Here is a 26843-nt window from a genome sequence, read left to right on the forward strand (position 1 = left end):
TAAGACAATGGTACGTTTATTTTCACACACACAAAAATATCCTTCCCCTCTGTGGGCATAAGGAAAATGCTGGCTAGACGCAAATACTATGGCTGTTAAGAAACAGTTAAACATAGTTCCATTTTTCTGTACCTAAGTGATCTCTCAGGGCAAGCCCATAAACTAAATATGTTTTGTTTCTCATGAATTACTCTCCGAGACGAGAAATAAATAATGCAGGAAGTCCACTTTAAATGGGAGTAGTGGGAAAACAGAGCATTTGTCTGGTGTGACACCACCTGTTTATTTCATTGGGCCATGATGGTCATTCAGGAGGGAACGGGAACGGTCATTCAGGAGAGAGCATTTGTCTGGTGTGACACCACCTGTTTATTTCATTGGGCCATGATGGTCATTCAGGAGGGCGTGTATGAGCCTCGCACCTACGTGATAAAAGCGGAGAAAGCCAACCAGCCTCAGGGTCTCTCTGCATGTTGACTGCGGTCTGGCCAGCCCTAACTCAGGCTCTTTGTGTTGCTTGATATATTCTTCGTTACTATTTTCGAGATTTTCTCTTTGCTGCTTCTCTTCAGAGGCCCTTGGGGAGTCTCTCCAATTCTGATTTTCAAAAACAGTTCTTCAAAGGGCACAGCATTCTTAGAAGAAGATACATACGGGACCATGTGTTTCCAACCGAGTTTGGTCTGACATGACTGAGGTTTGTACAGAGTGTCTGAGAAAACCAGAAAAATGACATCAGCCCCGCCAGGAAGGGCTTCCGGCAATCCCAAGAGCACTGAGAAGTAGAACCCGGAACTTTTCCACGGGAATCCTCCAAGTGCAATTCACTGCCTTTCCTGACATGGAACCGGAGGTATTTATAGCTTCCCCAGATGATGTTTCCAGATCTTGTAAGGGAAACGAGTGTCTGACTGGGGTTGGAGGGAGGAACAGGACTGACTGGGAGAGGCAGGAAGTGCAGGTATTGTGTATCAGGCAAGACTGTCTCCTTCCTGGCCCCAGCCCCACTGAGCAGCAAAACAGGGCTTCCTGACGGCCGGGGACCCGAGAGCACCAGGGAAAGTTGCCTGGGAGAACTGGAAAGCATCTTGAGAAAGGGGATTCTGTAGGCAGAGCCCTCAGCCGTATTATCGGACCTCTAACTTTATACCCCACACTTTTGGCCCCGGGCTTTCAGCGTATATATTAAGCACTTCAAATTGGCTCTTTAATTGTGTTTATTTTCTTCACAACTCAGCACGAAATCAATCCGTTTCTGGCTTGAGTCCAGTGACCACAGAGTGGGGGTTAAAGATTTGCTGCTTCCAGGACCTGACGATTCCCATCTTCATCGTAATTGTATTAAATGAGTCCTAAGCAGGTTCATGCAACTATTTTCCACTCCCTTTTCGTAAAGTAGGGAAAATGTATATATTCAAATTATGGCCAGAAAACAGCAGTCCACACCACAATGGCTATCTCGCTAATGCTGAAGGCAGCATCACCCTGCAGGGGTTCTTTTGGTCCGCTGTGGTGCCAACTTTCAGCATCCAAGTATGGAAGCTATTGAGGGGTGCTCTAAAATGTAGGGACATTAGGGCACCGGGGTGGCACGGTCAATTAAGTGTCTGACACTTGGTTTCGGCTCAGGCCGTGATCTCAGAGCCCTGGGATCCTGCCCCATGTCAGACTCTGCACTCAGCAGGGAGCCTGCTTGAGATTCTCTCTCTCCCTCTTCTTCTGCCCCTCCCCCATCCTCTCTCTTTCTCTCTCAAATAAATAAATAAATCTTTAATAAATGACTAAATAAAATGTAAGAACGTCAAGATCTGCCTGTATGTGGACTGCCCAGGGGCTAACGCCAGATCACTTGAAAGGGATTAAGGCCTAATCTAGTCGGATGAGCCTTCACTTGCTGATTTAGCTGACATCCCCCCACATCCCCTGAACTGCCTGGAAGTGTTAGTATCATTAGAGATGTTTTGTGTTCTGCTGCCTTTGGCTTTCAGATGTTGTTTTCTTTTTTTTTTTAATTTAAGATTTTATTTATTTGACAGAGAGAGACCCAGCGAGAGAAGGAACACAAGCAGCGGGAGTGGGAGAGGGAGAAGCAAGCTTCCCGCCGAGCAGGGAGCCCGATGCGGGGCTCGATCCCAGGACCCTGGGATCCTGACCTGAGCCAAGGGCTGATGCCCAATGACTGAGCCACCCAGGCGCCCCTGGATGTTTTTTTCTACATCACTTTGACCACATTCATTAGCTAGAAGACCTTGCTAGGCTCTGTCAACCAGCTCCCACATATCAGATTCGCTCACTGGTCATTTGGACTTCTCAGAGCAGGTGCTCAGTTCAGCGCTGGCATCAAAACTGGCTGTTTGGGGGGTTGACCTATGGTCTGCCCAAATGCGAATCCAAGTGATGTCTATGCATTCTACAGCAGGGCTCTTATTCCCTGCAGGCTTAAGAGTTGTCCCTCTTGCCCTGAGCTTGCTTTCTCACCTCTGTCTGACAAGAAGAGCAAATGGGTCGATGATTTCAGCAAGGTCTGGCCAGACTGTCTCCTGAGCCCACTAGAGTGGTCTCCTAGTGTGGCGATTTCCTGGCCGGAACGTGAGTTCATATGTGGTTCTGCTGGGTATCGCCAAGGTTCCCATTTTGTAAGTCTTTGTGTTAAAAGTCTTCTTTTAATAGATGAGTTCAGTCCATTTGCATTTATTAATACGACTGATGTTTGATGTCATCATCATAATTTTATAATTATTTGTATTTTTTTATATTTACTATATTTCTTTTTCTCTAAGATAAACTCTGTTTTTTTATTTGCAATTTTTAGGGGTACTTAAGAAGGTTTGTATCTTTGTTCTTGTGGTTATATTTGTACTTAGACCCGTTAAAATTTCCTTTGTCCCTACTCTGAGAATAGTTGAAGGGGGGTCAGAAGATCTAGGAAACCAGGAGGCTGACTGTGGTTTCATCTTTTAAGATATTCTTTCACATTCTTGCTCTTATGGGCACGTGGCAGGACTGCATGTCCCTCCGCTTGGACATTATACTTTGGCTGATGAAAATCTGAGTGATTGGAGGACTTGTGAGTAGATGCCCTGACGGGTGAGTGTGCAGAATGTCTGCCTCAGCGGTTACGAAGCACATGTCAAGGTCCTGTGGACAGTGATATGCTGAGACTCGGGCATGGAATTTGTGCTGTACCTTCCTGGGGATTGGTTCAAATGTAGATTCTGAGTCAGTAGGTCAGAGGGAGGGTCTGAGGTTCTGTGTCTTTAAAGTTCCCAGCTGGCATCAGGGATGGGGTTCATTGATCACATTTTTAGTGGCAAGGTGCTGAGCCATAAAACTTTGTTTTTGTTTTTTGTTTAACTTCCATAGAGCCTAATCTAGTTGCTCTCAATGTGTGGTTCCTGGAACAACAGCCTCAGCATGACCTGGGAACTCAGAAATGCACATCTGGGCCCCACTCTGGACTTAGTGAGTGGGAAACCCTGGAGCTGTGCCCCAGATTCTGTTTTTTAACAAGACTTCCTTGTGATTCAGAGACATGTTACCACTACCCAGCTGCTCCAGACCCATGCCCTGATGGATGGGGGTTGTATCACTTAGGACTTGCGTGTAGCTTTGAGTAACTAGATATCTATAAAGCTGTGGCCTAAAAATGCAAGAATTTATTTTTGTTGTAAAAGAAGTCCAGAGATGGGCAGTCTGAGGCAGATATGGCAGGCTGACAATGTCATCGGGAGCCCAGGCCTCTGGTTTCCTGCTCTACTTTCCTTCAGATCTGACTCCTTACTAAGCTCATAGGATAGTTGCTGGGACTCCAGCCATCACATCCACATCCTCAGTAAATACCAGCTGAACGGTCCTTCTTGAGACCTCACAGAAGTTCTCCCAAAGGAGTTCTGCTATTATGTCACTGGCCAGATCAGTAGCCTATGACACCAAAATCTTGGTTTTAGCTGGGCTCATGGCCATCTTGAACAAAATGAGGATTCTGTAAGAAAAAAGACAAAATGGAGATTGGGTAGGAAGCCAGCCAGTCTGCCACAGAAGTGGTGGGGACTTGAGATCTTAGTAATGAAGATTGGATGGCCTGGAGAAAGTAGCATCCTGTGAGCTGGAAGAGTTAGCGGATAGAGTCAGAGAGCAGGAGGTTTCCATTTACTGATTTGGAGAAGCAGCTGCTCTGGGTGCAGATACATTCCAGGTATGGAATGTGATTGTAGGAGTGGGAGCTGGAGTGGAGGTGATGTCACTGATTGTAGGAGGGGCATTGCAGCGGAGGTGATCGTCACGATTGTGGGAGGTGGGCTGTAGAGGAGGTGATGTCATTCATTGCAGGGTTGGGAGTGGAGGTGATGGTCACTGGCTGTAGGAGTGGTGGGCTGTAGTGGGGGTGATGTCACTGGTTATAGCCATGGAGGTGTCTTCACTGGCTAAAGGAGCAGGAGTGATGTCACTGGCTGTGGACGTGGAGGTGACGGTCATTGGTTGTAAGAGGGGGGCTGACATTGATGGCCCTTGGCATGAGGGCAGGAATTATGTTGTTTTCACTGCTGCATCCCAAGTGCCCTATAACAGTGCCTGGCACATAGTAGGTGCTCAGTAAAGTGTTGTTGAAGATCAAGAGGTCAGGCATTTTCTTTGAGAGAGCAGGAGAGACCAAAAAGAAGCCTTGTTTTCTCCTCTGGAGTACTGAAACCTCAGATGAAGGTGATGGGGTAAGACCTGGAAGCCCCTGGCTGCACCACACACACACATACACGGAAACACACACACGCGCGTGCACGCTCACACAGATGAGTGCATGCACATACATAAATACACTAACACACACACTAATGCACACACAAATGCATGGGCACATGCACCCCACACACTAACACACACACACACACACACGAGTGCATGAGCACATAACACACACTAACACATGCACACATGCAGACACATGTACACGCATGAGTGCATGCACACATGCAGACACACATGCAGACACACACATGAGTGCATGCACACGTGCACACACTTACACATGCAGACACACGTACACACAAGTGCATGCACACATGCACACACAAACACGCACATATGCAGACACACGTACACACATGAGTGCATGCACACATGTAGACACGTACACACGAGTACATGCACACACGCACACACGCACACGCATGCAGACACACGTACACACATGAGTGCATGCACACATGCACACACAAACTAACACGTACGCACATGCAGACACACATACACACATGCAGACACATGTACACACATGAGTGCATGCACACATGCACGCACTCACACACACATACACTCACACTAACACAAATGTACGCACATATGCCCAGCAGGCATTTCACTCTGCAGGAGCCTTGACTAAGATTCTCCTCTGCTGCTCCCTTTGACACCTGGCAGATTGCCTTGATTTTCTTTTTAATCAATTTTTAACGTGCGGCATTACCTGCTTGGTAATTGTCAGAGCACCGAAGAAAAGCAAGAAGAGGAGGTGAGATAAAAGCCTGCCAGAATTATCAAGCAAAATGGAAAGAGCGGCTATCAACAGCCATAAACCTCTCCAAACAATAATATATTAATGAACCTGCATGTTTATGTTATCACTGGTGTGGAAGTGGGTGATCCTGTCTAGTTATAGGTGATATCTGTAATGGAAAAGAAAGAAATAAAGGGAAAAGTAATTATTCTACAGGAAATGTGCCCTACTTCCCAGAGAAAATCATTGTGAACATTTTTGAGTGACAGCTTGTCAGTGATTTTAATTTTTTGTATGTTTTCTTACACTTCAAATTTGATCATTTATTGCTTTTGTAATTTGAGAAAAGTTTTTTAAAGGAAGTGTGCTTTAATGTGAAAATTATCTTCCCAAATGGTTGCTTTGGGGAACTTTAGCATCTTTTTTTTTTTAAGATTTATTTATTCATTATTTTAGAAAGAGAGAGAGCATGAGCATGAGTGGGAGGGGCAGAGGGAGAGGGAGAGAGAATCCCAAGCAGCCTCCACACGGAGCCTGACACGGGTCTCAATCTCACGACCTGAGCCGAAACCAAGAGTCCAATGCCCAACCCACTGCGCCACCCAGGCACCGCACCCCTAGCATCAAGTTTTAAGAAATGGCTTAAAATGTGCTTTTCCTGTGCTTCAGGAATAGAAATCATGTTTTGGGATAAAAGATTATGGACTATCCAATGACCTGGGGACTGTCTTTCCTGAGTGTAAGGTAGATAGGTGTAATCTAGTCATCACCTGGAACTTGTGTCTCTTGATCATCACTTGCAGTGTGTTCAAGGTGACCGTGTTACAGAAAACAGACAGGCATATATGTGTGTGCGTACACATGGGCATGCGTTTTATTTCTGTCTTCCAAATACTTTTTGTATGTTCTGAGACTTTTGTTCATCAGCCTTAAGACCTCTAGGATTATGACGTAATTGGAAAAACAGCTCTATTTATCCAGTGTCCTTTCTAGATAGTCTCTGGGAGAGGGGAGATATTACCCAGAGATTTCTCTTCGCAGGAATTGCATATATGAGCCTTTGCTGTAAATGAGACTTACGTGCACCGTTTCCCACATGGTATTTTGAAACTTGACCCTGGAACAATGGCAATGGACATAGTGCGTTTTTCCCTTGCTCTCTTAATGCAGAGGTCTTCCGATCCCGGTGCAGGCATATTTGTATCCATATAGACATCTTAACAACATAACCGCTCTCCCCTCCCCCACTGTGTGCCGATGTTCCAGAAGGGGAAGGCTCTGTCACGGATGATAGCTGCTGCCCCCACTTACAAGTCCGCTGTATTTCTTGGTGGCCGCCCCCTCCCCCGTGGAGTCTACTTCTTTAGGGAGAGACAGGGTTCTGATGTTTGGTGCGTATAACAGAGGAGAGCTGTTTACTGTCTAGGAAGGGCTAGCATGGGCAGGAAGTCTCATTTCTGGAGAAGGAAAGGGCTTCGTTCCTCATGCGTTTCCTCTGGCCCAGCCACCTTGGGACGCCCTTTCATCCTTACCCTCTGCTTCTTACATTGCCAGTCTATTCCCCTGGGCTCTCCCTTTTCATCTCTTTTCTCTTCCCCTGTGCAGCAGCTCTAGCTGGGTGGCTTGGCTCTGGGGCTTGCGGCCCCCATCCTCTCTGCCGGGAGCTGTTTATCCCATTTGCTGCCCGCCCCCCCTCCCCTCCCTGGACTCCCTTCCTAGGCCGCAGCAGCTCCTCATAGAAACTGAACAGAAATATGCTGAAACAATTCTCAGCTGCTTTTAAACAGAAGTCTGGATTGGGTGGGATGCAGGGTCCCACGTGGAGACCCATTTCCACGTGAGCTTTCACCTGCAGCCCAAAGATGAAGCCTTGAGTAAAAAAGACGAAACATCCACCAGCCTTGCTCATTGCAAAATGCTCTTCTTTATTTCCTCTCTTGGTAGTTTCTTGGTGGGCCACCAATTGACTTTCTTTAATTTCACCTTCTGCATATTGTAATTGGAGGTAGTTGGAGGATTTCTCTCTCTTTGGTGAAAGGAGCAAAGCCCTTGCTGAAGAAGTCGTGTGCTATTGAGTGTCCATGGTGCCACCTCCCCTCTCCCTGCAACAGCCTCTGTCCAAAAATTAGCATGTCTTGTGCAGAGAATGCCCCCAGCGGCAGCCTCCTGGGTCCCTGTGCCAAAACTGGAGACAGTGAAGTACTGCCGAAAGCAAGGAGAGTCTTGCAGTTGACCCCAAGGTACCACGCAGAGTGGCTTTCTGACTGATTGACACACAGTCCTGTCAAGCTCACGTCTTTGGTTTCCAGTGAGATGCAGTGCTTATGGGGTTTGCGGGAGGAATTAGGGAAACTGTATAGAAAATTCAGACATAGGAGCTTTAATAAGGTGGTGACGGGGGAGGGCAGTCGGGGCTACAGTGCAAATAACATTGTCCTTTAGGAGATCCTCAGACTCACCCTGTAGTTTAGAAACTCATGTTTATATCCATGACCCAGAAACATCGACAGAAGCTTCAATTACTCTGTTTCTAAGACCCAGTCATTTGTAAGAAGGTCCAACTTTCGAGGGGAGAAATATCCCCGGCAGGAACATTGAAATATGGGAGGAAATGTATGCCTTGGATTCAAGGAAGCCAGCCTTGATCAGAAATGTCTCTTTGGCTAATGGGCCGGGTTCGGTCTGTTTTAAGAAGGCAGGAAGGTGCACAGAGGTAGCCCAAACCCTTAGAGAGGACCATCCTAGGAGCTGAGTTCCATCTTCAGCGCCAAAACACCTAAAACAAAATCTAAACTAATTTGGAGATAAATGACTCTAAAATGTATTCTGTATGTGACTTACCTGCCTTGGGCTATTCAGCATCCCCTAGACAACTGTCCTCTCTGGCTCATGTGTGTGTTTTCCTGTTTTATTAATTCGCTCTTTCTTTGCGATTCACTGACAGAATCTGGATGCTGTGCGGGTCCTTCTCTTTAGCAACCACTACTCATTTTCTAGCTTCTGTTGTGATCCAAGTTGTCATAGGTAGGACTGTAGGCCAATGGGGGGATAATGGCTCAATATGGGCTCACCTAAGAACATAAAAGATTGTAGGGGTGCCTGGGTGGCTCAGTTGGTTGAGGGTCTGACTCTTTTTTTTTGGATTTTATTTATTTATGTATTTATTTATTTATTATTGTTATGTTAATCACCATACATGACATCATTAGTTTGTGATGTAGTGTTCCATGATTCATTGTTTGTGCATAACACCCAGTGCTCCATGCAGAACGTGCCTTCTTTAATACCCATCACCAGGCTAACCCATCCCCCCACCCCTCTCCCCTCTAGAACCCTCAGTTTGTTTTTCAGAGTCCATCGTCTCTCATGGTTCGTCTCCCCCTCCAATTTACCCACTTCATCTTCCCCTCCTGCTATCTTCTTTTTTTTTTCTTGACATATATTGCATTATTTGTTTCAGAGGTACAGATCTGTGATTCAACAGTCTTGCACAATTCACAGCGCTCACCATAGCACATACCCTCCCCACTGTCTATCACCCAGCCACCCCATCCCTCCCACCCCCAACCACTCCAGCAACCCTCAGTTTGTTTCCTGAGATTAAGAATTCCTCATATCAGTGAGGTCATATGATACATGTCTTTCTCTGATTGACTTATTTCGCTCAGCATAACACACTCCAGTTCCATCCACATCATTGCAAATGGCAAGATCTCATTCCTTTTGATGGCTGCATAATATTCCATTGTATATATAGATACCACTTCTTCTTTATCCATTCATCTGTTGATGGACATCTTGGCTCTTTCCACAGTTTGGCTATTGTGGACATTACTTCTATAAACATCAGGGTGCACGTACCCCTTCAGATCCCTACATTTGTATCTTTGGGGTAAATACCCAGTAGTGCAATTGCTGGATCGTATGGTAGCTCTATTTTCAACTTTTTGAGGAACCTCCATACTGTTTTCCAGAGTGGTTGCACCACCTTCAATTCCCACCAAAGTGTAGGAGGGTTCCCCTTTCTCCGCATCCCCGCCAACGTCTGTCGTTTCCTGACTTGTTAATTTTAGCCATTCTGACTGGTGTGAGGTGGTCTCTCATGGAGGTTTTGATTTGGATTTCCCTGATGCCGAGCAATGTTGACCACTTTTTCATGTGTCTGTTGGCCATTTGGATGTCTTCTTTGGAAAAATGTCTGTTCATGTCTTCTGCCCATTTCTTGATTGGATTGTTTGTTCCTTGGGTGTTGAGTTTCATAAGTTCTTTATAGATTTTGGATACTAGCCCTTTATCTGGTATGTCATTTGCAAATATCTTCTCCCATTCTGTTGGTTGTCTTTTGGTTTTGTGGACTGTTTCTTTCGCTGTGCCAAAGCTTTTTATCTTGATGAAGTCCCAACAGTTCATTTTTGCTCTTGCTTCCCTTGCCTTTGGCCATGTTTCTAGGAAGAAGTTGCTGTGGCTGAGGTCGAAGAGGTTGCTGCCTGTGTTCTCCTTTAGGATTTTGATGGACTTCTGAATCACATTTAGGTCTTTCACCCATTTTGAGTCTATTTTTGTGTGTGGTGTAAGGAAATGGTCCAGTTTCATTCCTCTGCATGTGGCTGTCCAATTTTCCCAGCATCATTTGTTGAAGAGACTGTCTTTTTTCCATTGGACATTCTTTCCTGCTTTGTCAAAGATGAGTTGACCATAGAGTTGAGGGTCCATTTCTGGGCTCTCTATTCTGTTCCATTGATCTATGTGTCTGTTTTTATGCCAGTACCATACTGTCTTGATGATGACAGCTTTGTAATAGAGCTGGAAGTCCGGAATTGTGATGACGCCAGCTTTGCTTTTCTTTTTTTTCAACATTCCTCTGGCTATTCGGGGTCTTTCCTGGTTCCATACAAATTTTAGGTTTATTTGTTCCATTTCTTTGAAAAAAGCGGATGGTATTTTGACGGGGATTGCATTGAATGTGAAGATTGCTCTAGGTAGCATTGACATCTTCACAATATTTGTTCTTTCAATCCATGAGCATGGAACGTTTTTCCATTTCTTTGTGTCTTCCTCAATTTCTTTCATGAGTATTTTATAGTTTTCTGAGTACAGATCCTTTGCCTTTTGGTTAGATTTATTCCGAGGTATCTTATGGTTTTGGGTGCAATTGTAAATGGGATTAACTCCTTAATTTCTTTCTCTTCTGTCTTGTTGTTGGTGTATGGGAATGCCACTAATATCTGTGCATTCACTTTATATCCTGCCACTTCACTGAATTCCTGTATGAGTTCTAGCAGTTTTGGGGTGGAGTCTTTTGGGTTTTCCACATAAAGTACCATATCATCTGCAAAGAGTGAGAATTTGACTTCCTCTTTGCCGATTTGGATGCCTTTGATTTCTTTTTGTTGTCTGATCGCTGTGGCTAGGACTTCTAATACTCTGTTGAATAGCAGTGGTGAGAGTGGACATCCCTGCTGTGTTTCTGACCTTAGGGGGAAAGCTCTCAGTTTTTCTCCATTGAGAATGATATTCGCTGTGGGTTTTTCATAGATGGGTTTTATGATATTGAGGTATATACCCTCTATCCCTATACTCTGAAGAGTTTTGATCAAGAAAGGATGCTGTACTTTGTCAAATGCTTTTTCTGCATCTATTGAGAGGATCAGATGATTCTTGTTCTTTCTTTTGTTAATGTATTGTATCACATTGATTGACTTGTGGATGCTGAACCAACCTTGCAGCCCAGGGATAAATCCTACTTGGTCATGGTGAATAATCCTTTTAATGTACTGTTGGATCCTATTGGCTAGTATTTTGGTGAGAATTTTTGCCTCCATGTTCATCAAGGATATTGGTCTGTAATTCTCCTTTTTGATGGGGTCTTTGTCTGGTTTGGCGATGGATCAAGGTAATGGAGGCCTCATAAAACGAGTTTGGAAGTTTTCCTTCCATTTCTATTTTTTGGAACAGTTTCAGGAGAATAGGTATTAATTCTTCTTTAAACGTTTGGTAGAATTCCCCTGGGAAGCCATCTGGCCCTGGGCTTTTGTTTGTTGGGAGATTTTTGATGACTGCTTCAATTTCCTTGGTGGTTATAGGTCTGTTCGGGTTTTCTATTTCTTTCTGGTTCAGTTTTGGTAGTTGATACATCTCTAGGAATGCATCCGTTTCTTCCAGGTTATCTAATTTGCTGGTATACTGTTGCTCATAATATGTTCTTATAATTGTTTGTATTTCGTTGGTGTTGGTTGTGATCTCTCCTTTTTCATTCATGATTTTGTTGATTTGGGTCCTTTCTCTTTTCTTTCTGATAAGTCTGGCCAGGGGTTTATCAATCTTGTTAATTCTTTCAAAGAACCAGCTCCTAGTTTCATTGATCTGTTCTACTGTTCTTTTGGTTTCTATTTCATTGATTTCTTCTCTGATCTTTATTATTTCTCTTCTCCTGCTGGGTTTAGGCTTTATTTGCTGTTCTTTCTCCAGCTCCTTTAGGTGTAGGGTTAGGTTGTGTATTTGAGACCTTTCTTGTTTCTTGAGAAAGGCTTGTATTGCTATATACTTTCCTCTTAGGACTGCCTTTGCTGCATCCCAAAGATTTTGAATAGTTGTGTTTTCATTTTCATTGGTTTCCATGAATTTTTTTAATTCTTTAATTTCCTGGTTGACCCATTCATTCCTAGTAGGATGCTCTTCAGCCTCCATGTATTTGAGTTCTTTCCGCCTTTCCTCTTGTGATTGAGTTCTAGTTTCAAAGCATTGTGGTCTGAAACTATGCAGGGAATGATCCCAATCTTTTGGTACCGGTCGAGACCTGATTTGTGACCTAGGATGTGATCTATTCTGGAGAATGTTCCATGGGCACTAGAGAAGAATGTGTATTCCGTTGCTTGGGGATGGAATGTTCTGAATATGTCTGTGAAGTCCCTTTGGTCCAGCGTGTCATTTAAAGTCTTTATTTCCTTGTTGATCTTTTGCTTAGATGATCTGTCCATTTCGGTGAGGGGGGTGTTAAAGTTCCCCACTGTTATTGTATTGTTGTCGATGTGTTTCTTTGCTTTTGTTATTAATTGCCTTTTATAATTGGCTGCTCCCATGTCAGGGGCATAGATATTTACAATTGTTAGATCTTCCTGTTGGATAGACCCCTTAAGTAGGATATAGTGTTCTTCCTCATCTCTTAGTACACTCTTTGGTTTAAAATCTAATTTGTCTGATATAAGGATTGGCACCCCAGCTTTCTTTTGGTGTCCATTAGCATGGTAAATGGTTTTCCACCCCCTCACACTCAATCTGGGGGTGTCTTTGGGTCTAAAATGAGTCTCTTGCAGACAGCATATCGATGGGCCTTGTTTTTTAATCCAATCTGATAGCCTGTGTCTTTTGATTGGGGCATTTAGCCCATTTACATTCAGGGTAACTATTGAAAGATATGAAGTTAGTGCCATTGTATTGCCTGTAAGGTGACTGTTAACTGTATATTGTCTGTGTTCCTTTCTGGTCTATGCCGCTCTTAGGCTCTCTCTTTGCTTCAAGGACCCCTTTCAATATTTCTTGTAGAGCTGGTTTCATGTTTGCAAATTCCTTTAGTTTTGTTTGTCCTGAAAGCTTTTTATCTCTCCTTCTATTTTCAACGACAGCCTAGCTGGATATAGTATTCTTGGCTGCCTATTTTTCTCGTTTAGTGCTCTGAAGATACCATGCCAGTCCTCTCTAGCCTGCCAGGTCTCTGTGGATAAGTCTGTTGCCAGTCTAATGTTTCTACCATTGTAGGTTACATATCTCTTCTCCCGGGCTGCTTTCAGGATTTTCTCTTTGTCTCTGAAACTCGTAAGTTTTATTATTAGATGTTGGGGTGTTGACCTACTTTTATTGATTTTGAGAGGGGTTCTCTTGTGCCTGTTTGATGCCTGTTTCCTTCCCCACATTAGGGAAGTTCTCTGTTATAATTTGCTCCAGTATGCCTTCTGCCCCTCTCTCTCTTTCTTCTTCTTCTGGGATCCCAATTATTCTAATGTTGTTTTGTCTTACAGTATTGCTTATCTCTCGAATTCTGCCCCGTGATCCAGTAGTTGTTTATCTCTCTTTTTCTCAGCTTCTTTATTTTCCATCATTTGGTCTTCTGTATTGCTGATTCTCTCTTCTGCCTCAAGTATCCTAGCTGTTAGTGCCCCCATTTTTGATTGCACCTCATGAATAGCCTTTTTGATTTCGACTTGGTTAGATTTTAGTTCTTTTATTTCTCCAGAAAGGGTTTCTCTAATAACTTCCATGCTTTTTTCAAGCCCAGTTAGTATGTTTAAAAACATGATTCTGAACTCTAGGTCCGACATCGTACTAATGTCCGTATTGAGTAGGTCCCTGGCCGACGGTACTACCTCTTGTTCTTTTTGTTGAGGTGATGTTTTCCGTCTTGTCATTTTGTCCAGAGGAGAATAGATGAATGAGAGAAAAGATGCTAACAGGGTAACAACGTCCCCAGAAAATATACTCTAAAGAAATCATAAAGGACCTGAAACCAGGAGAAAAGAAAGGGAAAGACAGAAAAAGGAAGAGAACAAAAAAGAAAAAGAAAAAGATAAAAACAAAGAAGAACAGAACAAAACAAAAAAAACAGACTATGATCAAATATGATCAGGCCGGTGCATGGATTGGTGCCACGCACTAGATTTTGGGTGTATTTTGGTGTGTTAGAAGAAAGTGCCTCCCAAAATTTTAGAGAAAGAAAGACTTATATATGTACAAAATAAGGGTTGATGCAATGAAGGGATGGAATATGACTGTAAAGATGAAAATTACACAAATTTTAAAAAGAGGAATTGATAAGGTGCTTGAAAAAAGAAAGAGGATTAAAGAAAAGAAAAAAAAAGGGGGGAGAGGATGTGATCAGGCAGGAGACTAGAACAAAGCCATACATTAGAGATGTAGGGTATGTTTTGATCTGTTAGAAGAAACTGTATCTCAAAAATTTAAAGAGAGAACAACATATATATATATGCCAAAAATAAGGGTAACTACTAGGAAGGGATAGACTATGACTCTAAAAATGAAAAATAAAATTTTTTTTTAAAAAAGGGATCGATAAGGGGTGCCTGGGTGGCTCAGTTGTTAAGCGTCTGCCTTCGGCTCAGGTCATGATCCTGGGGTCCTGGGATCGAGCCCCACGTCGGGCTCCCTGCTCCACGGGAAGCCTGCTTCTCCCTCTCCCACTCCCCCTGCTTGTGTTCCTTCTCTCACTGTGTCTCTCTCTGTCAAATAAATAAATAAAATCTTAAAAAAAAAAAGGAATTGATAAGATGTTGGTTGAAAAAGGGAAAAAACTTTTAAAAAAAAGTTTAAAATAATTAACTTTGAAAGACTAAAGAATCATAATAAAAAAGCCATGAATTCTATGTGCAGTATTCCCCTATCCTTGGAGTTCTGCCTTTCTCCTTGATCGGTAAACTCGGTCTTGGCTTGCTGGCTGTTCCTGCTGATCTTCTGGGGGAGGGGCCTGTTGCCGTGGTTCCCACATGTCTTTGCCGGAGGCGGAATTGCCCCGCCCTTGTCTAAGTCATCTGCTTGGGTTTGTTCTTGGGAGCTTTTGTTCCCTGCAAGCTCTCGGTGCAGCTTTGGAGAACGAGAGTGAAAATGGTGGCCTCCCAATCTCCGCCTAGAGGAGCTGAGAACTCGGGGCCCCACTCCTCAGTGCGCCCCCAGAGAAAAGCAGTCACTCCCGTGTCCCCGGTCTCCGGCCGCACTCCGTGCTCACCCGGCCTGTGACCGAGCGTTTCTATCTCTGGCACCCGACCCCGTGTGGGGTCTCCAAACCCAGCAGATCCCTGCGGTGCGCTCCCGCACCGCTCCTCCCGGGGGAGGGAGGGGAGTCCCCCCGGATCTGCCGCTTGTTGGGTCCCTGCTGGAGGAGCCGTGGCCCGACTGGGCCGCGGATCACAGTTTATGGCCACCCCGAGCTGAGAGCCCGCGCCTCGGCTCCGTCTCTGCAGCCGGCTTCCCCGCTCCGATCCCTGGGAGCTCTGCTGCACTCAGGCACCCCCGGTCTTTCTGTGACCCCGAGGGTCCTGAGACCCCCACTGTCCCGCGAGGGTTCCACCCCCGCTTAGCCACTGCAGCGACGTCCCTCAGCGGAGCCGGCTTCTAAAAGGTCCGATTTTGTGCTCCGCGGCTCTAGCACTTGCCAGAAGCGGCCGACGGAGGCCCCCTCCCCCGCCGTCTATCCTCCCGAATATCGCCTCGGATTCACTTCTCCGCACGTCCTACCTTCCAGGAAGTGGTCGCTTTTCTGTTCAGAAAGTCGTTGCTATTCTTTTCTTCGATCTCCTGTTGAGTTCGTAGGTGTTCAGAATGGTTTGATCCCTATCCAGCCGAATTCCTGAGACCAGACGAAATCCAGGTCTCCTCCTCCTCCGCCATCTTGCTCCACCGAGGGTCTGACTCTTGATTTCAACTCAGGTCGTGATCTCAGGGACCTGGGATCGAGTCCCACATCAGGCTCTCTGCTGGGCTTGGAGCCTGCTTAAAATTCTCTTTCTCCCTCTGCCTCTCCCCTGCCTCCCCTTCCCCCTCCTTGATTCTCTTTCTCTTAAAAAAAAAAAAAAGAACATAAAAGATTATGCATTGCCTTAATATTTGCAAAGAATCATTGAAGTATCTTTTTCAATCAGATTGGTTCATTATGCTATTTTCTTGCCGGTGGAGGTAAAGTGTCTCAGGGAAGGGGCACCTTTTCCTCATTTTGTGCTCAGGACCTCGTGGTAGCCTCGCCTGGCCCAGGTTCATGTCTCTTGGTTGGCTGTGATGCTTTGTGTGTCCCTGAGGTCCCCACTCCCTTCCCTGCACTGTGCTTGGGTCAGCTCAGGCCCACATCTCGCTGCAGAGAAGTATCCCACTGTATCTCACCCCTAGGCCTCCAGTTACACACGGCGAGGGCAGGAACAGAAAATCCAGAGCAGCCCACTCCCCTGGCTGTCTTCCTGCTGGCCCGCCCTGCCTGCTGTCCAGGCTGTGGTCAGCCCCTTGTTTTCTGGACTCATTTGTGGCTTCCCTCTGTCTTCCCCGGAATCACACCCCATCAGCTCTCAGGGAAGCTGTGGCCAAGCCAGCCTGCTGATCTCTCTCCTCCTGGAAGCTTTTGAGTAACAGGTGCAATGACATCCTCACCTGAAAACAAGTACCTTTGAGCTTGCTATTGGTATTGGAAATATATTGTTTATGGATACTGACATAGGTGGGAAAATTATCCACAAGATAATCGTGACTGTTGGGCAGGATCTTTGGTTGCTTTCTGTTCACCTCCCGGAACATGGCACAGTTCTGGATAGGTGAGTTTGCTGGATACTTGAGCTATAGAAGATCAAACCATAGGGTAATGCATTTTATTTTATTTAAGATTTTATTTAATTGAGAGAGAGAACACAAGCCAGGGGGAGGGGCAAAGAGAGAGAGAAGCAGACTCCCCCTGTGCAGGGAGCCCAATGCAGGGCTCGATCCCAGGACCCTGGGATCGTGACCTGAGCTGAAGGCAGATGCTTAACTGACTGAGCCACCCAGGCGCCCCAGGGTAATGCATCTGAGAAGAGGCAACAGAGGGAACATTACTATTTCAAGGAAACCTGCAGTGCCCCAGCTCTTCCAAATTCAGGCTCAGGAAGGAGGCTTTGAGTTTGAGTCAAGAAATAGAAATGCCTGTCAGAGGCTGCTGATTTACTCATGCTTCTCTTAAGACTCTCAGGACAGGCAGAGCTAGCAGTGCAATGGGCCATCACTGGGGTGATAGACATAAAATTGGGGGCATGAATTGAGAACTTCCAGCCCAACCCACATGCAGGGCATAATGGGGAGAAAGAACGTGCACATCCTTGCTTTGCGAAGACCCGCCTGAGGACAATTTCATGGTTGATGTTTGTACTTTTCAGAATCCACAAAAAGAGATCTGATCAATAAGTTGTCAGAAGAGTCCCTCTTGGGCTGCATATTTTTCTCTTCTCCAGCACCCCAACTGCATTCTACTTTCTGGGAGTTGTCTTAACTCTTCCAAGTCACCAGTGGACCACCTGACTTGCAGAGAACGCTTCACATAAGAATTTACATGAAACCAGGGATGCCGGGGTGGCTCAGTTGGTTAAATGTCTGCCTTCAGCTCAGGTCATGATCCCAGAGCCCTGAGATTGAGTCCTGCATTGGGCTCCTTGCTCAGCAGGGATCATGCTTCTCCCTCTCCCCCCTGCTCGTTCTCTTTCTCTCTCTCAAGTAAATAAAATCTTAAAAAAAAAAAAAAGAATTTACCTGAAACCAGATCAACAGGTAACTGATAGGTAGGGAGGTAGGTAGGTCAGCCTCCATTAAAGAGCCCGACACCAGTATGCAAGGAGCAAATGGGGACTGCACCACTGATCAGTGATTTCGTTTTTGACTCTTTTAAGAGAGCTTCTCATACAAGGAAGCAACATAGAAAGGAATAACTATTTTGAGACTTTTTGCTCATGGCACTTCATACTTAAACAGAATCGGCAGTTTTTGAAATAACAGTTTAGAAAGATATTTTCTGTACAAATGAGCAAAGCCCAACCTTTACTGGAGGAGACCACATGTCCTCTCCAAATGACAGGGCCAAGAATAACTGCCATTTTCTTTGTACCCCCAATGTGCTGGGACCCACTAGGTGCTTTCCTTCATTTTGGCTGTTTGTTTATAAGAACATGGAAAGCCGGCTTTACCCCGTGTGGATTCACTTGCCCCAGATGCCAGAGCCAGGGAGCACACTGACACGCCCTCTGTGTCCTCTGTTCTTCCCCCCACCCTGCACCACATCGCCACACTCAACCTGTTCTCGTTGTCGAGGACACTAGGGCTCAGGGACAGAGGGGCTGGAACGAAGTGCAGACAACTGAGATATTTTAAAAGAGGTCCCCATTCTAATCAATGCCAGGTGGTCATGGGCTCATTTCCTCTTTGCGTAGGACATTTGAGAAAATATTGCAAGAAACTTCTGAGAGTCCTTATTATTTGTTCCTAGGACTTTTTTCTCCTCAGTGCTCAAGGGGGTTTGGACACATGCTTCTGGCAGCGGGGGCTCTCTCCCCCAGGTAGGGCCCTGCCCCTTAGAGGGCCTTAACATAGGAGATGGTGCCCGGTGAAGAGTCACTAACTTATTTAAAATGAGTAAGTTTTAAACATTATAGAGTATTTCAAAAGAAAAACCAAGAGTATAAAAGAGGCAAACAGTGAAAAGAAAGTCTCTCCCCCACTCTCAGTTCCTGGTCCTGCACTGCCCTCAAGGTCCCCGATGTCCAGCACCTCTGGGTCCTTCCAGGGATGCCCTGAGTATATAAGCACTTACCAGTGGAAGCAGACCTGATGCACAGTCCTGCATTTTGCTTCGTTCACTTGATAACACATCTCTGAGATTATTCCACATCTACAAAGGAGCATTTGCCCTATTCTGTTCCCTTGCTGCAAAGTGTGGGGGCACTAGGATCTAATGGTCCCCTGTTGATGGGCAGCAGGTGCTTTCTAGACTTTTGGGGTTACAGTGTGGCAATAAGCAACATGTTGTATTCATTTTCTTTCCACTGCTCTATGAGAAGTCTGCACTATGACCTCATTAATTACCTCCTACCTCTGTACTTGCCATAGTACAGAGCCTCCATCAATGTTTCTGCATTAATGGTGATGGGTAACATTTATTAAGTGCTTACTGTGTATCAGGTACTATGCTAAACACCTTACATGGATCAGTATTTTTTCATATTGCCTCAATTTTAATCACTGTAATGTTATTCTGTAAGAATGATATAAATTATATAAATGTGTTGTTACATACATATATTAACTTCTTATGAAAATAGATATAATAATAAATAAGTAATATTTAATGTGATTACCTCGATTTTATAGATGGGGCCGGATACCTGAGAAGTGGTAGAGGTGGGATTTGAACCCAGGTACTCTGGCCCCACAGTCAGTGTGCTGAACCACCCACTCTCTTGACTAGTGTTGAGAAAGTCACTTGAGTTTCTAAGGGTGCTGGCGAGCACAAAGTCTTTAGACTGAATGCCTGAGAGTGGTGTATACAGTGGAGCTCCACAGCAAGCTGGGGGAAGTCCTACCCAGAGCGATGATCACGTGACAAGTGCCCCCAGAGCACGTGCACATTGGCCCCCAGTGACTCCAGCTCACCTGTGTCTCCGTCTCCAGACAAGCAAGGTGTGCCAAAGTCAGTACATTTGATGTGCACTTGTCAGATGTTTTGAGCACAACTCTTGTTTTATTTTTAGTAGAAGCAAAAGTATTTTCTGGAAGCAGCGAGAAGCAACAAGGAGAAGCACGTGTGACTTTGTCTGCTCCCCCAGTGGAACAGAAGCTGGTTAAAGAGTTCCTTCCCGATGGGTATAGCTCTCCAAACAACAGCTGTCAGTCTAGCAACTTCTCTGAGCCCTCAGAGAGTCAACAGCAAAGCTTCCTGAAATCCGGAATCCCTTTATCTGGCTTTCTTTGCCCCTTACAAGATTTATGCACATCTCCACAGGAAGACAGTGATGTTCAGATAGAAAGAGAGTTCCCCAAAGGTAAGGAGCAAGGGAGGTAGGGTTGAGGTGATTCTGCTGTGATATTCATATGGAAAATGGTATGATGTCTTCCTGAGCCCTGGTTCACACAAGCTCACCTCCTAAAGCTGTCCCTTCTGGACCGTGTGAGCTGAGAGCGAGCAGGACCTGCAGGTTTCCATGGTGGGTGAGTTCTCCCTCCCAAGCATGGAGAAGACAACCCTGTGTGGGTCAGGGATTCCGGCCCCGCTGCGCAGCGGGTCCGGATCCACCAAGGCCTAGAGGAAAGCCACTCCCAGGCACATGGGAGGCTCCCAGGCTTAGCTAAGGAGGGTATGAGACATTGGTGTGGCTGCTCTGAGGTCCACCAGGCCGCCCGTGGTCTTCCGTGAGTGCCTAGCAAGGGTCCTGTCTGAGAGGTGCAGGCCCTGCAGTGTCCTCCAGGTAGGTCCCAACCTGAGCCTCGCACCGATGAGGGAACCAAGAATTCCAACCCAGCTATCCCTCTTCTAAGACCAAGCAGCTGACCCCTATTAATATTGCAGTGAACAGCGGTATATAAAAGAATATAAAGGTAGAATAGAAAAGAGAGCTGTGGTGCCCAGTTTTCAGTGAGAAAACTTAGCTCTCCTATCACTCTGAAGGTTTTCCCCAAACAGCTATGGATAAGGACAAAAAGAAACCCACCAGGTTATATAGCTTTGCAATATAAAGGTTAAAAGGGCTATGGTAGTTGACAAAACTAATTTCACCTGGGAGCCAAGTTAATCCCTAGTTCTTCATCCATTGATATATTGAAGAAACATTGATTAAACACCTACTATATACACACCCACTGTGCGCCGGTCACTGTGCTCAGTGCTCCCTGCCCTCCAGTGCTGGAGACACCAGGAGCATACCTGTGTCTGTGCCGAGCCGTCAGGAAGCTGCCGGTGGCCGCAGGGGCTCCAGGGTGGGGCTGGACAGAGATCTCCTCCTCAAGGAAGTGATTCTGAGCAGGGACTTGAAAGCTGACTAGAAGCTTGCAGATCAGACCTGAGGGTGAAGAGTATTGCGGACTGAGGGAAAGGCACGCACAAAGCAAAGAGTTGATGGAGAGAATATGGTTGATTTGGGATCCGGGGGGCCGGAGTGCTAGGAGGCAGAGGGGCACCTAGTGGGAGTCTGAGGTCACACGGTCAAGTCGGAACGTCCTTCAAACCCACTCAGGGGCTTTGAACTGAAGTCAGGGCCAAGCCTTTGAGGGGCAGAGATCTAATTAGATTCCTTCTGAAAGAGACTGTCTCCTGGATGGAGGCGGGGGGGTTGGGGATGGATGGGAGATGGTGAGGCTGGGGGCTGAGGCCCTGCCAAGGAGCACAGACTGGAGAGGAGAGGCCACAGTAGTGAGACTTTGAAGATACAAGGGAGCACTGATGTGAGCACTGATGAAGACGGGCATGCCTGCACCGCCCCTGGGGTGCGGGGGCTGGTGGTGGGGTGCAGGTGGGAAAGGATGTGCGGCACTGTGGCATCCCTGTGGATGCGGTGAGGCAGGAGAAAGTTCACAGCAAGAAATGGGGATGGTGTGGTGGAAGGTGTAATTTACTCTAGGTGCAGGGGGCTTGGGAGATCGATATCTGGGCCGGCCGGTTAGGCTGGAAGCAGGAATAGGGGAGCAACAGGGAAATCCTCCAGGAAGCACAAGAGCAAATGCCCGAAGGAATGAAAGAGGGCGATTTGAGAGCCTCTAAGTGGTATGTTGTTGGCACAGAACGGAAGGCAGTAGTTGGAAGTGGAACGTCCACCACAAACGAGCTACAAAAAGTCTGGGCTGCCTGCAGGACCTGTAGGTCTTAGGGAACATGGGTGGATTTTACATAGAAAGAGGACAGCTGGTTCAGGCCAGAGAGGATCCGGGCATGGATGGTGGGTGTTCTAGCAGGGGCTTCAGGTAAGAGATTCAGGGGACCATGGAGATGCGTCCTGTGGCCCCTTGAGCCTCCTAATGGCCACCTCTCCACTCCCAACAGAACCAGCTCCTAGCAGGCTCCTGGGCTGCCCCCGTGGAGAGATGCAAGGTGAATATGACATGGTCCAGCCCTCGAAGGAGTCCCAGGCTTGTGGGGTTAAAGCACCCTGTTATGGCCTTACCCCGTAACCAGTGCTGCTGCGTGTGGCAAGCGTGTTCTGCCGTGAGAGCACACCGCTGGTGGGATGGAGCCTGCTTTGGGAAGGAGGGCACTTCCTAAAGGATTGGGGCTCAGCCTGCAGGTCGGAGGTCCCTGGGTTTGTGGCGGCAATAGGAGGGCATATGGGTGAGGAGTAAGATGCTGTTGGGTTTCAGAGCTGGGGAGGTGCTGGGAGGCTGTGTTGGGGGGACGGTGCAGACGAGGGTAGGGGAGCTCACACAGGAAGAGTGGGCTAGCATGGACGGAAGGGACAGTGTGTCCCCGGCGGAGCAGTTGGTCAGCAAGTGGTCAGTGAATACGTATTAATTCGTCCCTCCCCACGCCAGAGGCTGTCCTGCCCAAAGTGCTGTTGAATCAGTGTGCCCCCTGACCTTTTCCACAAGGGATTGTCAATGGCCCAGGAAGTGACCAGATCCAGCTGAGAGACAGAGAGAGAGAGAGAGAGAGAGAGAGATCATTCCAGTTATACATGTAAAGCCAGTGGTATTCACTAGCGATTGAAGGGAAGGGATAAATAATTGAACACCGTTTTTCTGTCTTACATCATTAGTGTAGCAAACATAAGACAAATTAATACACTGTCCCCAAACAACTGAGCTATAATAATTGTACAGGACACACTTAATATGAAGCCTGGAATAGAAAAGTTTCTTTTCATTGTGAACAGAAGCATTTTGAACCCTGGAAGCCGAGGGAATACCTCCATGGTATAATTAGCCGGTGCAAAGTCTGGCTGCCCACAGACATGCCTCCCTGTGACCAGGGCAGCTGGGGCGGGTGGGGGGGGCTGTGGAGGCAGGATCTCATAGGCTTAACGAGGCCCATTAATAACCCACTGGTGTTTCTATTTTCCAAATTGTCTTCTGTGTCTCATGACTCTGAGAAGCCAGGAGGAAATCTTGCTGCCCCTCTAAATGGGATTCTAAATCTTCTCTCCCAGGGGATTACAAGTGCTGTGACTTGGTTGTAAAAATAAAGGAATGCAGGAAGAGTGAGGAGCCCCCCGAGCCAGCACCCCTGGAACCAGCACCCCCAGAGCCAGTGTCCCCTGAGCCACCAGAGACCCCTGACCTGTCTGAAGACTGTTCTGAGGGTCAAGGAACACCTGTAAGCTCCTTGACCTTGCAGGTAAGGCCCTCTGTGCACCCCGGCTTGATCCCCACCGAGGGGAGACCTCTCCTGGGGAGTCCGTGGTGGGGGGCGGGTCACGATCTCACTTCCACCTCTGAGACTGGAGGCTTGACTCCCCTTCGTAATGGCTGTGTGACCCTGGGCAGGTCCCCTAACCTTTCTGGGCCTCTGTTTCACAGTGTGAGTGCTGGAGAAATGTTGTCTACTCCACTCGGCTAGAATGAGGATCGCATAATATTGGTCATGACAATGATCATAATGATCATAGTAGTGACAGCATTTCTTCTTTTTATTTTTTTAACAGCATTTCTTGAGAAGTTATGGGTAACACTGCGCAGGTCCCTTTATAGGCATCAGGGCCTTCCATCCACGCTGCCCCCCTATGGGGCACGGGTCCCTGTGATCCCATGTTCAAGTGAGGATATTAAGCTTTGGAAAGATTAAGGAGGTTGCCCTAAATCACATGGCCATGAGCTCAGGGATGTGAAAGCTTTCATTTGGTGTCTGTTCCTGGTTGTAGAAGTAATACGTACACATTTTTGAAAGTTCAAAATTACAGAGATATAAAAATTAGCAGGGCAGACAACTCCGAGAAAGCTCCTGCTAGCAGCGTGTTGTACAATCGGGCATACTGTCTGGGAAAGGACTTGATAGGCTGTAAACATCCCTGCAGATGTGGGGACAGTGCCATTGGCCGGTCCCTGCCCCCCCCGGGGTCCTCGATAGGTCCATGGTAAGAGACTCATGATGACCCTGAAGCAGCCACGCTGGGCCAAGAGGCTGTTCCCAAGGGCTCTCTGAGCAGCCCCGGTGTGCCTGGGACCAGGGGATGGTGCCATGGAGATCAAGTGGCCAAGAAGACTCCTTTCCCGGCACAGCTGCCAAGGCCACTTGCAGGATGCAAATGGAGCCTGAACTGCCCTCCCCACGGGAACCCTGAGCTCCCAAAGGGCTGGGGGAGCGGTAGCATATCCTACCCTCCTGTGTGCGGGGCTCAGGGCAGCGGCGGGAGGGCCACAGGGTGGCTGAGACCCATGGCATCCAGGCGCTCACAGCCCAGCCCGGCCATCGGCGTGTATGAATCCATTGTACGAGGCGGTCTGTGAGGTACCCCAGGGCTCGGGCTGAACGGGAAGACCCGACAGAGCTTACCGGGGGAGCTGGAGCGTTCTGACGGGCGCGGCCAGGGTATTCCTCCAGGCAGTGGAACCACCTGAACAGAGGTTTTCAAGGAATAGCAAGAAGGCAGTGTGGAAGGAAAACGTGGAGGTCCCTCAGATCCACCGAACCACAATGAGCCTCGGCTTTTGCCTCCATCAAATGGGGATAAGTGTATCTGCTGTTCAGAATCAACGTGGGGATTCCCAGAGACAACGGAGCCACATAAAGCGCGTAGCCCAGTGTCTGACACAGAGTGGAACGCATCGGTGGTGGTATCTTTTTCAGTGGACCTGAGTACGTGCATGGGCGGAGGGGGGCGTGTATTGAGGGATATGGCCGAAGTGGAAATATGGCCATGCAGACATCCCCTGCAGAGCTTGCAGAACCAGTTTGCATAGGCAGAGATACTTTGCCAACTTTTTCTTCCTGGGAATAGACATTCCTGTTAGCCAAGATGACTGTTTCTCCTGAAAAGGCATGTATTTCACACTGGGTGGATGATCTCGGTCTGTGCGTGAGGCGTCCAACCCCCAGCAGAAGCAAGTGACTCATGGTGCCTTCATTCTTTCCCCACCCATGTCTCTTTGGAGGAGGGAGTTCAGGGCCCTCGGATTTCAGTCTGTTGGAAACCGACTGGATTGACGGGGAAGAAGGGATGGGTAGAAGTGTGCCACCTTGCTGTGAGTGGCCAGGCAGTCACGCTGCAGCAGGGCCCTGGGGGCTGGCTGGGATCGGCCCGCAGGACCTATGTCCTCAACATGCCTGTCACAGTCCTCACACAAGGCAGTGGCAGAAAATCGTGGTGTGCGGATGCGCTGTGGCTGTTGGTCTTTGAATGTTGTGCTTTTGATCAACTTCTTGACCAAATCAGAGGGATGTATCTCTTGCCCGCATCACTTCTATTAAAGATAAAATATTCTCTTGCTGCTGTTAGGAAGCACTGGAAGTCCGGAAACCCCAGTTCATTTCTCGTTCCCAAGAACGGCTGAAGAAACTAGAACACAGGGTACAGCAGAGAAAAGCCCAGCGGACGGAGAACCTGGGCCAGAAGCAGAGTCTCTTTCCTCCCCGCGCCAACAAGAAGCAGTTCACGGTTCCCCACCCTCTTAGCGGTAAGCTCCAGGGGCCTCGGGAGGGCAGGTGAGACCAGGGGGGTCTGAGGGGCCTGGGACTGTGGCGATGGTACAAATGATACCCTGGACATGCACCGGACTCAGGTTTGCTCCACGCATCCAAACCGCAGTTTCATAAAGCCTGCTCCGGAAGCCAGCCCATTGTGGGAGCTTCTAGAGGGCACTGAATTCAGCTGAACTAGCTTGGGACACAAATTTACCACTCTAGCTGGGAAAGAAGCCACACAACTGTAGCAGCCAGGGTAGCAAGTTCACATTCTTGGCTCCTAACAGACATTTGCAAGCGATCCCCTTTGCCCTGTATAGATTGCAAAACAGATCTCAGGGTGAGAGGGTGACTCCAGCTTGTCTACATCAACATTCGTCATCTTGAAACCCTTTTCCTGCTGGGAGCTCGGAGAGTAGATGGCCAGCTTTCCAAACGCTGTGGAGCCAGTGTCGAGCTGACCCTGTGAGGGGCGGCACGCATACACTCGTTAGACAGGGAGTACTCAGGAATCTTCTCTGGGCCAGGCACCATGCTGGGAGCTGGGGATAGCACTGTGAGCCAGACTGGCCTTGATCCTTTCTTCCTGGAGCTTATAAACAGACTATTAAAGCAGCAAGAAAAACAAGAAGAGACGAGAGCAAAAATGGGGACATCGGAGCACATACGGATGGCCTGCCAACTCAAATCTGAAAATCTGGAGGCCTGGGGAAACCTCCCTTTTATTCCTTTGGATAGAGGAACGAGATCTTTCTTCCTAGGAAAATGTTCTGGCCCCCAGGAGGTGAAATCATGAGTATAAATCTGAATAAAAGTCCTTTAGGGAAATAGCCATATTCAATAAAATGCAGCTTAGCAAACATTACAGACACTGTAGGGGAGCCTGGGTGACAGAGGACAAAGGGTGTTATTCCAGAATTCCTGCTCACCTCCTTGGCCTGTGGGCAGGCTGTCTCCTTCATCCACCCATGGTGCTGCAGGTCATAAGACCCCGGGCAAGGGTGCATCCTTCTCGTGGCAGAGGATTTAGCAGAACACCTGCTGCTCCTTCCCAGTGACATTTTCTAGTATGCTTAAAAAAAAAAAAAAAAAAAAAGGAAATCAACAAAATGAACATGCAGAGACTTTCCCTCTTTGAAAATGAGTCTCACCAGTGTTACAAGCTGCTTGACAGATCCAGGCTCGATTTGGGTGTGTTCTCTTGGGGACTGAAATCTCTGGCTCGACAAAGAGCAACCTGGGTTC

At 47.1% G+C, this 26843-nt stretch overlaps 1 protein-coding gene across 3 annotated transcripts in view; it reads left to right on the forward strand.

Moving 5' to 3' along the window:
* CUNH10orf90 (chromosome unknown C10orf90 homolog) overlaps window positions 1-26843 on the forward strand; it is a 229561-nt gene that overhangs the window by 186889 nt on the left and 15829 nt on the right. For 2 of the 3 annotated variants that reach the window (XM_028119882.1, XM_028119884.1), the window contains 3 exons: window positions 19747-20037; window positions 23128-23315; window positions 25414-25591. In XM_028119882.1, the coding sequence (XP_027975683.1) occupies window positions 19747-20037; window positions 23128-23315; window positions 25414-25591 (657 nt within the window). The remainder of the gene's footprint in view (window positions 1-19746; window positions 20038-23127; window positions 23316-25413; window positions 25592-26843) is intronic. The other variant, XM_028119883.1, reaches the window with a different exon arrangement.

This window comes from Eumetopias jubatus, unplaced genomic scaffold (assembly GCF_037043125.1).
Source record: "Eumetopias jubatus isolate StellerSeaLion01/CBP00866 unplaced genomic scaffold, mEumJub1_p1.0 scaffold_17, whole genome shotgun sequence".
Taxonomy (NCBI): Eukaryota; Metazoa; Chordata; class Mammalia; order Carnivora; family Otariidae; genus Eumetopias; species Eumetopias jubatus.